This window comes from Centruroides vittatus, unplaced genomic scaffold (assembly GCF_030686945.1).
Source record: "Centruroides vittatus isolate TY-2023 unplaced genomic scaffold, ASM3068694v2 contig_371, whole genome shotgun sequence".
NCBI lineage: Eukaryota > Metazoa > Arthropoda > Arachnida > Scorpiones > Buthidae > Centruroides > Centruroides vittatus.
In genome coordinates, this window is record NW_027122194.1 from 2,220,508 (window position 1) to 2,236,853 (window position 16,346).

The 16,346-nt window shown below is 28.0% G+C and overlaps 1 protein-coding gene across 4 annotated transcripts in view; it reads left to right on the forward strand.

Moving 5' to 3' along the window:
- Nucleotides 1–16,037, forward strand: part of fbl (pantothenate kinase 3 fbl) — a 31,417-nt gene extending 15,380 nt beyond the window's left edge. For 2 of the 4 annotated variants that reach the window (XM_067270463.1, XM_067270464.1), the window contains 8 exons: nucleotides 838–967; nucleotides 1,252–1,430; nucleotides 3,315–3,488; nucleotides 8,189–8,430; nucleotides 8,507–8,683; nucleotides 11,827–11,950; nucleotides 14,862–14,987; nucleotides 15,060–16,037. In XM_067270463.1, the coding sequence (XP_067126564.1) occupies nucleotides 856–967; nucleotides 1,252–1,430; nucleotides 3,315–3,488; nucleotides 8,189–8,430; nucleotides 8,507–8,683; nucleotides 11,827–11,950; nucleotides 14,862–14,987; nucleotides 15,060–15,113 (1,188 nt within the window). In that variant the 5' untranslated portion in view covers nucleotides 838–855 and the 3' untranslated portion in view covers nucleotides 15,114–16,037. The remainder of the gene's footprint in view (nucleotides 1–837; nucleotides 968–1,251; nucleotides 1,431–3,314; nucleotides 3,489–8,188; nucleotides 8,431–8,506; nucleotides 8,684–11,826; nucleotides 11,951–14,861; nucleotides 14,988–15,059) is intronic. The other 2 variants (XM_067270466.1, XM_067270465.1) reach the window with 2 other exon arrangements.
- Nucleotides 16,038–16,346: the final 309 nt, after the last annotated feature.

A 16,346-nucleotide genomic window follows, 5' to 3' on the forward strand; every position in this document is an offset into this window, starting at 1 on the left:
AGATTTATATAATGTTTTTTACATTGTGTAAACTTTTTAAATGTGTTTAATTTTAACATTTTTAGAAATACAGTTATTAAAATTGAAATCAAAGAAAGTACTTGAATTTTATTTGTTTTATTTTTTTTATTTATAATTTAATGTCCAAAAACAAATTTATTAAATTTTATAGTTGTAAGCTTCTTGCCTCTAAAAAATAGTTTAATTACTGAGATCACATTGAGAAATTAAGACTTAAAAGTCTTAATTTCTTGATTACGTGGCTCCATTGCAGTTTGATAAGCCTCATATCTCTACCAATTAGTTAATTGAGATAATTATTAAATCATTAAATTTTACTTTAATGAAATCATACATGTACAGTACATACATACATACATACATACATATATATATATATATATATATATATATATATATATATATGTATATATATATGTATGTATGTATGTATATGATTCATCATGTTAGAGAAAGAGAAAATTGTAATTGTTGTTTTTCTAGCCCTTTTCTTTTTTTTATGGTACCTTTTTAAATGATATTGTGTTTATGCAAATTTTTATCATAAAATGATAAATTTTAATAATCATAGAACTAGCTGAAATTTTAAAAAATATATTAATTTTTGTTTTAAAAGGCTTTATTACATTTAGTTTTTCTGTATTCTAGTATATTATTTTTTTATTATTTCTTATTATTTATTTATTTTTCTCTATGAATATAATTACTTTCATTGAAGTTTGCTTAATAATATACTATTTTTCATTAAAAATAATGAACTCAGCAAAAATTTCATAATGTATTTAATAATTATTTTTAACTATATGAATTTTTCAGAATACATTACAAACTGTGATGTTTTTTTTTTTTTTAAGAGATTATTTTTTTGTTCCATACAATTCTGAAGAATTAATTATGAGTACTGTTAATGGCATGCTAGATTATGTTAACGGAGTTACTACACCACGTAAGCAAAATTCATTATATTTTTAGTTTTGAAATAGATTATAATTATATATTGAAATATCAATTTTAAATTTTATTTTTATTCTTGTATGTATATATTTTCCTGAAAATTTATCATATATCTCTAAGCTATAAATTATTAGAATTTATTGAATATACAAATATAGAAGAATGTTTACTTTTATATATTTTTAAAAAATTTAATTATCAATTATCAGTGATAATTTTTTTCCCTTAAGAAAAAATTAATTTATATGTTATATTATATATATATAAAATTCACAGCAATGCCTTGGTTTGGTATGGATATTGGTGGTACTTTGGCAAAACTTGTCTATTTTGAACCAACTGATTCTACTCCAGATGAAGCAGAAAGTGAAGTGGAAACAATTAGAAAAATTAGACATTATTTAAAATGTAATTCTGCTTATGGTACTGCTGGGAAGAGAGATATTCATTTACAGGTAATAAAAGTTATATCAATTTTGCTAATACTAATTTTGCAGTATATACTTAAAATATATCATCATTAATTTTGATAATTTTTTTTAAATACACCTATCCCTCGTTTTACACGGTACTTTTTTTACACGTTTTCGCTTTTACACAGTTTAAAAAATAAATGTAGAAAATAAACTGGCTATGATCAAAAGGAACAATTTTTAACTCCAATCTACATCTATATTCCAATCCACCTTAATTATATGTTATAGTTGATATTTAGGATACTAGGTGACAGTTTTATTTCAATCCGTCAAATAGTAACCGATAAACCGATGTAGGATACTCCCCCATACGCACGAAGTTGCATTCATTGCACATGGTTTTAAACCAGAAAATTTTAATTTTTCATATTCATAAGTAACAAACGATTACATTATTTTTAATTACATTTTTTACATTACATTACATTACACAATTACATTACATTTTTATGAATCTTTCAGATTTTATTTTTTGTTCCTTTATACTTTGTATTTAATTAATAAAAGAATATATTTTTTTGCCTTTCAATATTTTTGTTTGATTTATGTACCTTTAAAAAATTGAAAAAAATTCATAATTAATAAACAACGAAATTATGCGTTTTTTGCATACTTTTCGATTTACACGGTTTTACATTCAAAAAGATACAAATTCGATTTACACGTTTTTCTCGGGAACCTATCTTTCGTGTAAATCGAGGGATAGGTGTATACATATGAACTTAAAAGAAACAAGAAAATGAAACAGAAATTTATAAAGCACTTCAGATAAATATTTTTATTATTAGTGTAAATACTTCTTATGAATTCATTGTCTTCATGCATTTACATTTTATTCAGAAAAAGTTTAGAAAATAATATAAAGATTATATAATAGCAAAGTTTTTTAACTTTGTTGTTATTTTTAGTTAGTTGATCTATATCCATAAACACAATCAACTAAAAAGCAATATTTAAAGTGTGAATTTTAAAGTGTAAATTATAATATGATCTTGTTTTATTCCAGAGTTGATATAAACAGGTGCCATGAAAACAGGTGTCAGCAGGTGCATGTAAAATGAAATTTTGTGTAAATTTTTGCTATATTCCAAGTAATCTCAGATGATTGGCTAGACACACACAATTATTTACAATTAACAATAAAATTTTAAAATGTTTTACTTGTTTTTACAATAATGAATAACATTTTTAACCTTAGTCTCAAATATGACATTTCTGAAAATGTAGAGGAAAATTTTATTAAAACGTGTTGAGAAACTTCTTGAGAAAAATACATGCAAATCAGGATATTCACTACAGTGAGTAACATTTAGTAGTTTTTTCTGTACAGAATGTCAGAGGATGGAGAAGTAAAGTACAGTTTGCATGACTTTTCAGTGGCCTCAAAAGTAGGTTAGCCAAGTTTTACCATGTGCAAAAATCAAATCAAGTATATTAATCCTATGTAAAACTAGATCCTACTGTATGTTGTATAAAGTATTCAAAGAAAAAAAATTCAGACAGAAAAAAATATTTTTGACTTGAGTCAAATGTATTTTTTGGGACATTGGATTCTGTTTAATATTGATTTTCAGTTCCCGATTTTATTGAAATGTCTAAAGTTTGCAAGATTATAAAATGACTAAACATTTTTTATTTATATAACATTAAAATTGATAATTTAAGATATTAATTGTAATACTGAATTTTGGTAGTTAAGATTTGTTTTATTATAATTTTTGTATGACTTGTTTAAGTTTTAACTTGATTAAGTATATAACTTGTTTGGTATGATGATAATGCAATTTTGATAATCAATTAAATAAGATTTACATGTTCTGAATTGAAGATTTTATGGTTTTATCCATTTTTATTCATTCTTAGATGGATAATGTGAAAATAGGTGGTAGAACAGGCACTCTCCATTTTATTAGATTTCCAACAAGCCAAATGGCAACATTCCTCGAGTTGGCAAAATCCAAAGGAATGGCAACCTTGGCTAGTACAGTTTGTGCCACAGGAGGTGGTGCTTACAAATTTGAAGAAGATTTTAGACGTGTAAGTATTGGAACATGTTTCTTTTTTTAATCAATTATTCCTAACCACAATATTTAAATATATTTTTCTCTTTATAATATAAAGCTTAAGTGTGCATAGCAAACAAACATCCTTATACGTGGTACGATCCAAAAGTTCGGGGAATGTAGTAATCTACGACAACAAAAGCATGTATTTGAAGTTACAGCGTATGAAATGGATTCTACCAAACCATTTCTACGTGTTCAGGTTAATTTCACCCATGTCATGTGATTAAACCGCGAGCGCTGCTGTTTTTTTCCGGAGATAGTTACCTTTGTCCTGCGACGTAATCAAAGTGGAGTTTCAAGAACAACCTCCAACATTAAATTTTGTCAGCATTTAGGTAAAACACCTACGGAGATTTTAAAATTGCTAAGAAAGGTGTACGGTGATTCTATGGTGAAAGGTCACAGTGAAGTCGAAATGTTGGAGGTTGTTCTTGAAACTCCACTTTGATTACGTCGCAGGACAAAGGTAACTATCTCCGGAAAAAAACAGCAGCGCTCATGGTTTAATCACATGACATGGGTGAAATTAACCTGAACACGTAGAAATGGTTTGGTAGAATCCATTTCATATGCTGTAACTTCAAATACACGCTTTTGTTGTCGTAGATTACTGCATTCCCCGAACTTTTGGATCGTACCACGTGTGTGTATGTATGTATGTATGTATATATATATATATATATATTTAAGGATGTTTGTTTGCTATGCACACTTAAGCTTGGTACTTGCATGTGGAAACAGGATGGAAACCATCAATGGAACAGCAAAAGTGACATCATTTTGTCATTGAAGTCAACGGAATATGAAGTTGAAAATTTTCAACTTTTGCTGTTGCAGAAAGCGGAACAGTAAAAATTAGACCAATAGGAAGGCTGTTTAGCAATGTCATCATAATTATCATGTGGGATGATAGCATTTGAACTATGGCAGCCAGCAAGGCTAAAAGGCTTTATTTATATACTAATACACTAATACATTTCATTTATATGCTATATTACTATCCAATTTAAATATTAATGTCAAATAGATGTACTTACTGTGTAAAATATTCGGAATGGTGTAATTGTAATTTGGTTACGAAAGTATTTGATATTCTTAACTTTCAATGATTTAGAATATTTTTCCTATCCAAATTCTTCATTTTATTTGCGATAAGATCATAGACAAACATAGAAAGTTTAATTGATATAACAAAGCAATCCCGTAGGTATTGTTTTTGACTACCTGCATGTGGCATAACCTATTGTAGTAGCTGTTTATATTTATGGCTGGCAGATTGATGTATCTCAATTGTAGGGTACTTTCTGCATGTGAGTACACGTGATACAGAAAGAGCAGAACGGCAACAGTTTCTGTCGTCATTTCCTGCATGTGAGTACCAGGCTTTAGGCTGTTTGACCAATGATTACGAAACTCTGCAATTACATTAACATACTTCTAACTTGGATAATATCATAAATATCACCCCCAAAATATTGATTGGATTTCTATATATTAATTAATTCCTGTGTGACCGGAGGGTCAGCACCTCTTTGATTCCTTGTCCAGGATTACTGTCTTGGTTGACATGGGAGCTGTGATGGCAATTTTATTTTGGATTAAAAAATGAATCACGCAAGTGGCCGAATGAGTATGCGATCTGGTTCTGGATGGAGACTGAGAGACAGAAGTAAAGTTCTCAGACACTAAAGTTAACAACTAAATAACCATTTAATTTCAACAAAAAGGAGTACATGATACAATATATCGACTTAACCTATCTATCTAGCAGTTGCGAGAGAGAGTGTTTACAATTGTTCGTGAGTTGGGAAATATCTGCGTTGATGATGGTGCTTCTTGATTTAAATTCTGTGAAGACTCTGAGGTCTAGGGTCTTGAGGTTGTCTGGATTTGGATTTGGGACAGGTCTGGATTAAGAAAGTTCTGGATTGATCCGGGACCAAGAAAGTTCTCCTAGGCATAGTTGAGGGTAATGTGAAAATCCAATAGAATACAATTGGCACTGACACAGGAAAATCAAGATTTTCCTGTGTCAGGAACAACAGGATTTACAAATGACACAGGAAAATCAAGATTTTCCTGTGTCATTTGTAAATCCTGTTGTTCCTGTGTCATTTGTAAATCTGTACAGATTTGTACAGATTTACAAGTGTCATTTGAAATCTTTAATTTGAGAGCGACTGGTGACGACTCCCTGACTGTCCATTTGGTATTATATTAAAATGAAAAAGTCAGGACAGCAGGTCAGAACGTTGCATGAAAGTGCCTTTATCCACACTGAGAACTTAAAAGAGGATATATTCCCAGGTGTGAAAGCTGACAGATACTTGACAAAGTTGATGTTATGATGTTAAATTGTTTATGTTGAAGTCTGGATTCTCACATCTGTCTACATTAAATTTACTGGGTTTACACACAGTGCCATAGTGTTGTTGGCAAAAAAATTTAAGAAAATAATAAACTAAGTATAATTTTTAAAAATATATATTATATTCACTTAATTACTGCTACAATTTTATAGTGTGAATAGACATGCTATATCATTACTATGACAGGTAGCACCTAGCACTTGCCTGCATGGAATCAAAAGTGTTACCCCGTGAAAAATCTAATTTAAAAAATTTTTAAAATTTCTATTCCTACCAATACTTAATGCAGCCCACACTTTGTCTATGTTGAGCTTTTCTGCCTGTTACCAATTGCTACTTTCCATAATGAAATCTGACACATGTCCACTTTTCAATTGGGCAATTCTTCTAGTTTAGAATGACAGGCATGAAATTTAACTAAAACTTTACCTCTTCAAATTGTCTAGAGTCAGACAGTGCTTTTATTCCAAAGTTTAAGGGAATAATTTTGAAATAAAATTATAAATATTGTGGAATATTGAATGTGGAAACTGCAATTGAATTCTTAAGTTGAGAGATAATCAGCTGAAGGTTAGTTAGGAAAACTCAAATTGGAGAAGGAGAGTTTAAACTAGAAGATGGTAGGCAAGATCTTAATTCTGATAAGAACATCAAAAATGATAACCTGATTTAGTTGTTACATTATCATTAACTATAGAAACAGTAATTATTTCAAATATTATAAATAGCTGTAATCCATAAATACAGTCAATAAGTGGTTTCAATCATTCAGAAAATGTACAAGTAATAAAGATATTTCTTTCAATTTTTATTCATTCCTCTCTCTCTCTTTGCAATTCTGGCCTTGAAGAGCCCAGGTTTTAAATAAATCTCCAGGGATTTAATCAAGGAAGTACATTATATTATTTTAATTAAGTAATTATTATGTGAATCAATTCCTGTGTTTTAATGTTAAAATAATAATCTGTAAACAGTGTAGAAACAACAATCCTAATTCAATATTTGTTAATGTAGATCAAGAGACTACAAAATAGGCAAATAGATGGTTCAAAATACTTGTCATTTCACTTTTTCATTGAAAGAACACTGCTATGCTGTGAAATGTTAAGATTATACAGGTATTTAAATCAAACTACTTGTTACCATAGGAAAGCAAAACAAGTATTTTGAACTATCTAATTGCCACCACAAAACAAAGTGGTAATTGGTCTAGTGATGGTTAGTTTCTTGCCATTGGCTAGCCATATAGATCTTGCAGGTTTGATATGTTCTACTGATAGTCATCCCTGTTTTAATTTAAAATAATAAAATGACAAACTACAAAAACAATTTTTAATTTAATGTTTAATAGAATACCTAACTAAAACTAAAGATGTTGTTATTTAATTGCATATGATATTTTTATGGTTGGAAATAATAATGGAAATTTTTCCTTTGTAAATGAAAATATCAGACAATAATAATTTTTTAAATCTATCTAATGAAAAATATACGGTGGTACAACTATGTTAAGTATACTATTTTTTTACATCATAAAGATTAATTTAAATTTATGAAAAATATCAAATGTGTTTTAATGGTGAAAAATGTTAACTATTTATTTACTTCATGTGAATCTCTTAAACATTTAAAAGTATTGTTGGAACATCAGTTTAGTTTATACTCTGATGATGATTTAAGTTTTATTATACTATATAACAGACATGGGCAAATGCAGCTCCTTTTGAGTTACATGCAGCTCTTGCTGAAAGTGTTAATTTCTGTTTATTATTATTTTTACACTTTTATTTTTGTAATTTTGTGAAAATATGTTTATTAAAAAAATTCAATATTTGTTTTATATTATATTTATATTATATAATAAAATCTCGCACCTTACCATACTATCTGCTACGACAGTACAGAACTGCGGCTCCCATGCATTTTGCAAAACCTACATTTCCGCTCCCACTGAACTGTTGCTTGCCCACCCCCGCTATATAAGTTCTTTCATCATTCATTAACTTTGATAAAATCTATTATAATAAAATTAATTTTTCTAAATTTGTTTAAAATGATATGTAGATAAAGCATTACATATTTTGTAATATACATTATGCTTTTGTAAATTTATAGAATTTTTTTGTCATCTTTCACTTTTAGAAGGGGGAAAAGAAATAAAGTAGTCAACATAATAAATTATAATTTTTATTTTCTTTTGTGTGTGTGTATTTTTAAAAATAATAATCATATGTTGAATAATTTAATGAAAAGAAAGATTATATCAAAATATCTAGTAATAGTTATTTATTTTAACTTTCAGGAAGTAAATTTAGAATTATACAAATTTGATGAATTGGACTCATTAATTCGTGGTATACATTTTATTGAAGCTAACAATCCAAGTGAATGTTATTATTGGTGTAATCCAAATGAAGAAACTTGTAGGAAAAGAAGATATGATTTTACAAACTGCTATCCATTTTTAGTTGTAAATATTGGTTCTGGAGTTAGTATTCTTGCTGTTTATTCTCCTAATAATTATAAAAGAATTTCAGGTACCAGGTAAGTTTTTGATATCATAAAAAAACCTCAAATAAATCCAATAAATTTATTCTTAGGATTTTTCTTTTTCATTCAGTTTAGGAGGTGGTACGTTTTTAGGGCTTTGTTGTCTTCTTACTGGTTGTGAAACTTTTGAAGAAGCCATTGCTTTAGCAGAGAAAGGTGATAGTAATAAAGTCGATAAACTAGTTAAAGATATTTATGGTGGAGATTATTCAAAATTTAATTTACCAGGTGATATTGTTGCTAGCAGGTAAGAATTTTTTTTAAGTATTTACATACCATTCATAATTATGTTGATAACATTTTGGAAAGCAGTAATTTCTTCAGTTAAAATAAATACTATCTAATATGTGATAATTCTATAAAATTACTAATTTTCTCACAAATACATAAATTTTTATTTCAGTTACTTATAAAGCCTACATTAACACTTATATCTTAACTTAGGATTCAAGTTAATAATATATCTTGAAGTATCGAATACAAGCAAAACCTTCTGACATGCAAGTGTTGCATGTAGTGCATATAACTGATTCTGGATATTGTACCTTTATTGCTAAAGAAGATACTTCATTCTCTATTCTATTATCTTTAATATTTATATTGAATAATTTAAAGACAGAGGCATAACAATTAGACTTATCTTTCAATGCTAATTTACATAATAATCAAAATGTTTAATATTGCTTTGCATAGGAAATTTAACTAAATTTAGAGATTTAAAGTTTGAAATATATAGTTATTATTTAAAACATTTGGTTACAGAACATTTTTAAATTAAATTTATCTAGTTTCACCATCATAATTATAATTATTATTATTATTACTTAAACTCAAATTCTTACTCAAAACTCCAAGATTTAAATTGTGATTATTTTGGTGGAATTAAACAAAAATAAAAAAAAATGTTAAAAGATAACACACATCAAGCAATATTTAATTTAAAATAGATACAATTTTTTTGACATTAGAAAAAAAAATTATTTCAAAATTTTTTACATGTAATGAATTTACAAAATAAAAAAAATTATTAAATATTTTTGGAAAATAATTAACTGAAATAATTTGCTTTAATCAAATTAATTCTTTTTGATAACATTTTTTTTTCGTGGATTTATTATATATCTATGAAGGCTGTTCCAAAATCAACTTCTGATTGGCTGGTAAAAATTAACAGCAATATGCCACACTGCACACAGAAGTAACGGTTTATACAAAGTATTGCTGAATAGTAATTCTATTTAGTTTTTCATTTGTGCATGAGTCAACTGAGTTAACCATGGACACTATCATTGTCATTTGTTTAAATGTTGAAATCTACAGATTGGGTAGCTCTAATGTAGGATTATTGCCTGCTTCATTTGTTAATATACACAATGTTTTTCAGATAAACAATACCCTTACATTGGTCTGTTAATGACACCTAGACCATAAGAGTTTAAACCCATTTTTTTAAATCTTTAATTATTCAGCTATCAAGCTTTGTGTGGAAGGGTACAAATATGCTCTTTGTACCAGGGCTATGATTGAGGCATTGATGTAGTATGGTGGCTGGAAAAAAGTTGATAGTATAATTAAGAGTGCTAAATTGAACTTATGATGTTAAAGGTTATCAAATTGGTGATTCTAAAAGCAGGTTCCACTATAACCAAATTTAATTACATTGATTGTAGTGTATTAAGGATTTTATTCTCAATTTCTGTCATGGCTGTCAACAGAGAAAGTTTGTTACATTGCTTTCTAGGCCCAATTTTGTTGTATCTTGCTAGACTTTATAGGAGACAAGTATTTTCTGCCCATTACACCCTTATTTCTTTACACATTCTTGTCAGATTGGATTGAAGAGACATTTACGTATTCATTTAATGATAGCGATTAATATGCTGAGTATGAGAGAGCTACATATAAAGATGCTAATGCAAGAATGCTAGCCAACAGACTGGCTGAACATCAAGATGACATTACACTACTGAAATTGTCAAAAGGATTTTGAATCAGTTATGAGCCTTTATGATCATATGCATCTTTAATACACCAATATTGGGACTACAATATGCTGTTTATCTGAGAAATGTATATATCAACAAATGAAATATGCACTAACCCTACGCTAGAGCTATCTAATCTGGGATTTCATTGTTTAAATAAGTGAACATACAAATACATTTTATATATTCAAAACTTTCCCCTATGTAACATGTTTTTGGTTTATTGTACATTTACTTAACAATTGTGTTTTTACTCTTTTTATTTTTCAAACGTGCACTTTAGGTCAAAATATGTTTGTTATTTGCATTCTATTGTAATTGCATTATGTTCTAATTTGAAAATGGTTGTCTGAGGAAGAAGAATATGCCTGAAAGTATTAGCATTTTGCTTTTTGGTATTAAATGTTTTCATTAGCAAAATATTTTGTGTGAATCTAGCCATTATGCTTTTGGAACTTTATGGTGAATTTTTTGAAATTTTGAGAATACTATTTTGCATTGACACAGAGATTTGATTACTATAAGTATCAAATGGGTATAAAAACAAACAACTGAATGGTATTCATAAAAAATACTCAAAGAATGGGCTTAGCCTTGATGTTTCTTCTGCACTACCAAGAAGAAGACAATATATTTCTAGACAGGATTGTGATGGGGATGAGACATTGGTTTAATTTCTGAACACAGAGATGAAGAACAGTAAACAGTGGATGCACATTCACTTTTTCAAACAAACACACTTGAATTCAAAAATCATGGCCACAGTCTTCTAGGCCGCCATTTTTGAAGTCAAGTTTAGTTGTCAATTATCTACAAAGGAATTTTGTTAACATTGAATATTATCTCTATCGCCATGGTTTCTAAAATCAGAGGCTTTGTTTTGGATTGATCTTGAAAGCTTCACTAAGATATGGAAGACTCACCAAGTGTATTGTTCTCTATGACAGAGCATAGCCTCACACTGGTTCACACTTGAGCAGTTCCACTAGATTTTCAACCATTTCATTACAGCCTGAACTTTGCATCAAGCAGTTACCATCTCTTCAAGATAAGGTGTAGTTAGTTACCCAGCAGTTTGAAACAAATGAGCTCATGGATGCAGTCAGCAACAGGCTGCATAATGTGATGGTACTGTTCTTTTACATGGGATTGTAAAAGCAGCTACCACTGTAAGACAAGTATGAGTTTGGATGGCAACTGTGGAAAAGTGATGTAGCTATTTATAAGTACATATTTGTGAGCAACCAATTTTTTCCTCTATTTGTGACTTTTTTCCAGCCAATCTGAGGTTGATTTTGGAAGATTTCTTGAATTAAATGAATAATTACATTATTTCATGAATTATTTTCAATTTTTAGATTGATGACTGTTACCATATCATTATAATAATAATTTTTATTATTAGTTTTGGTCAAATGTCAAGTAAGGAAAAAAGAGCAGCAGTTACAAAAGAAGATTTAGCAAGAGCAACATTAGTTACATTAACAAATAACATTGGTTCTATAGCTAGGATGTGTGCTGTAAATGAGGTAAATATTTTATTTACTGTTGTTTATCTGTCTCCTCTCAAAATTTCATGTCCATGTGATATGTTTAATGTTATTGCTGTCTAACATAATACTAAAAACATATGGTACCATAATATTGTATACTTTTTGTATAATGTGTGTGATAAAGATACCTATGGAAGAGTAGATAAAGTAAGCCTTTAATCCATTTACCATAGGCATTTTATTTATTTTCATATTACTATTGTGAATATCTGGAATAGATACATTTATCATGGATGATTTTGTAATTATAGTTTTTTCGAAGTATTAGTCTTTGTTCTATATTCTAATAGAGAATCTTTGGGATAAAGTTGAGCACTGTATACACCAGTGTACATATTCAAATCCGGATGAATTGTGGTCTGCCATCCAAAAAGCATAGTATGAGATTCCCCAATCAGTGTTTGACAACTTTGTTGATTCAATGGAACGTAATGTGATGCAGTGATCAAATGCTCTGGTTACACCATAAATTACTAATATTTTGTCCTGAAAATACTGGACAAATCTGCATACTTCCTTTGGTAGCTCTACTTTTGTCACTGTGTAAAATATAAAAACTTAGTTTTTTATTGTGTAAATTAGATTTAAAATAAAATCTGTTTGATTCAATTGAGTATTTTGACTTTGTTTGTACTCTTTTCAACTATCACAATATTAATTATGTATTCATATTATGAAGTTTAGACAGACTCAAAAATGTAAAAATTTTTTGTAAATAGTCTAAACTTCATAATATGAAGAAATAATATCCTCAGTCGACATTGAAAATTATATTAATTATGTAGTAGGTGGTAAACAAAATAAAGGTTGCATTTTAAAAAAATATGTCAAGGGTAGCTCTACTTCTGGCCACTACTGTATATTGACAGAGCTTTTGTTACTATCTGTATATTAAGAGAGCTGTTTTAATTTTTGTTTTTGTTATCACTGCTTTATTTAATACTACTATTTAATTTACTTTTATCAAGATCCTGTTTACTTCACACATTTCTTCATTGATATCTTTTATACATTTAGTTGCTATGAATGGCCATTTTTATAAAGTGAATATTGTAGAAATGCAATTTAAATTATTTTTCCTACTCATAATCACCATCCTTTTCATTAAGACAGGAATCTACTGGCCAGAAGTTTGTAAAATAACCATGTTGCTTTCACATTAATGTTCGATTTTTTCCATTGTATATAATAATCATCATCTTTAAACACAGGTTCCAGAAAGTAATGGTCATCAATTTAAAAAAAAATCTATTCATGGCAGATAGATTAGCTTGCTTGGAGTGAATATTTTGCTTATTGAGGTGGAGTGTTAGTGAAATCTCTTCTATGTGGCTTATAGAATTGAGTTTATCATCAAAATTTGATTGGTCAATTTTGATTTAAACTTTGTCATTTTACATAAGATGTGGAAATTAAAAATACAATTAAAATTGTGGGTCTATGATTTCATTTTTGAGATAAAAGATCAAGAGTGCACACGATTATTTTTTATGCCAGTGCAATGTCACTATCATGGCAGTAGCAAGTGATCATTATACATAGCTCCCTGAAACAATATTATTGACTTGCTAATACTTTGACTCTATTCTTAGTTTGCATTTGGAAAGAAAACAAACTGTGCCTAGCAGATTTTTATATTATATATAAATTGTTGTGTGTGTGATTTTTAAGGAGGATGATTTTTTGTGTGGAAGTGCAAATTCTTGTTTTTGTATATGAGATGCAATAACATTTTATACTTAACCTGCTTGTGATGAAGGGCAAAGCTATTTTGTATAGTGTTGAAGGCATAAAATTTATTTGTATTGCATAGTCTTTTGTGTAGTAAGTTTTGAATCTAGTGCATGTGATGATGCTATGCTGTAAGATATGTCAAACATTTGTTAAATTTGTTTGTGTGTATTAAAATGTGTTGGCCAGTTCCATGTGCAAAGGAAGAATTGTTTTTGTAAATAAAATTCAGAATTTTTGATATATTATATTTGGGGTTGTTTTTGTTGTTGTTGTTGTTTGTAAATTAAAATAAAGAATTAAACTGTAAGGTTAAAGCCAGTGGCTGCCAAATTATCAGGCTATAATATAGCTATGTAATTAATTAAATACTAAATACAGTGGAACCTCACTTAACGAGCATAATTTGTTTCAGAATCTTACTTGTAATGCGAAACACTTGTTAAGCAAAACAATTTTTCTTATTTAAATGAATGTAAAATATGATAATGTGTTCCATGCTGAAAAAAATATTTGTTATATAATGTATAATGTTTGTTCAAAAAAAAAAAATATATACAATATACATTGCTAAGGTGTGTGAATCATCTGCATGTTCATTCTGCACTAGAAGAAAGTGCAGAATGAACCAACCTGGAATACAAATTCAATTTGTAGAAAACAAAAACAAAAATTGAAATTTAATTTGAAATCAGTCATTAAATTTATTACAAGATGGCAGCATAACTGCTTGCCTCTAGTCAAATTATTTAATTTTTAATATTTAATTATAGCCTTTACATAGCCCAAGAATTTGGCATATTTATTATATAACAGGCTATGGTTGTTGTTGTTTATATGTAATATGTCTGAACACAAGTTTGGAAAAATGTGGGATCACAAGTGACACTAATGTGCTAGCGGAACGAGGGCTAAACACAGACTGATGTAGCATGTGCACAATCTGGAACATCCCTTCTCGTCAGTTGTTAAGCAAGTCATTTTTTACAATTTGTTTTGCTCGTTAAGTGATGTTCCACTGTAATTTATTTAGAAGTAGACAGTAGACAGCTGCCATCTTGTACTAGATTTAATGATTATAATAAATTGGATTTCTTATAATCATAACTATAAATCAGATTTATGATTTGATGATTTATACATATATATATTGTAGGGTATTGAACGAGTTGTTTTCGTTGGAAATTTTCTGCATATCAATGAACTTTCAATGAAATTACTTGCATATGCAATGGAGTTTTGGTCAAAAGGAACTATGAAAGCTGTTTTCTTAGAACATGAAGTAAGTTATCAAATTAGTTTTTATTTTTTATAAATTTTAGAGAAAAATGACATGTGGTAAATTTATTTACAGGGTTATTTTGGTTCTGTTGGATGTTTATTAGAGCTGATGAAGACAGGAAGTTAACAACAATAGCTGTAAAGATGACATTTACAAATTCCATCTTGTAATATAAATACATTTATTCAAATTTTTATTTAGTTTTTCTTCAAGGAGAAGAATAATTTTTGTGGTTCTCTATGGAACTAATGGTACAGCATTTTAGGATAATGGATCAATGTGACTTTTCACAAATTGGAATGCACTATCATTTTAGCGTTTTTTTTTTGTAATTAGATTTTATAAAAAAAATTAGAAATTATAATTTTTCCATATTAATGATATATATATGCATTAAAAGTAAATAATTATTTACATTTCAATTTATTTGTGATTTAAATTACATTGCCATGATAAATGATTGCTCATTTCAAGAAAACCAAAGCTATAGTCAAAGCCTAACATTTTTGAGTTAGTTTTCTTGTATCATTTTAAAACTGCAAAAGAATATAACTCAAATATTCTGATTGTAAATCAAAATTTTACATGTGTTACATGATTTAAGAAGTTTAATACAAAGTTAAATTTATATTCCAATTAGACTTTCTTAATTATATTAGAAATGATGTCACATTTTCATACTTAAAATATAAATTTTGGAAAATAATAATCTATATTTCATATTATCTATGGTCATTGAATTTATTAAGTAAAGATATTACAAATAAATCATTTGAAGATTACATAATTTATTTTTTAAATATTCCAAAATAAACAGAACTTTTAGAATCCATGAATATTGCTGTTGACAAATTAAATGTCAAATCCAAATCTATATTTTTGTCATTGTCTGTCAGTGTATATTTTTAAATCTCTCTCTAAAGCAACTTAATTAAAGAGTTTAAATATAACAATTAAAGAATGAGGTATTCTAAAAGTACGGTTTTTAAGGAATCTTCTCAAAATTATGTAGATAATATTAAAATTGATTTGATTGGAGCAAAACAAAAACACTTAGTATTTCTGAACTGTACATCTGTTATCAGGAGACAGTAAAAATTTGCTGTTAGCTTTTGATTAAAAATAACCTTAAAGTATTATTTTCTTAATAGTTTTGCTCCAAAAAAATGTAGTTTTTGAATTGGATCTGAAAATTAATCTTATATTAATAGAACTATATACTTTGCATGTTTATATGATTTTCATCAAATATATGTAAGACTGAATACAATTTTAAAAATTGCTTGATTCAGATTTATAGTATAAATATTAGTGAGGTTGCAGGCAAAGTTTTCATCTCCAAAATGTGAATGTCAAGCG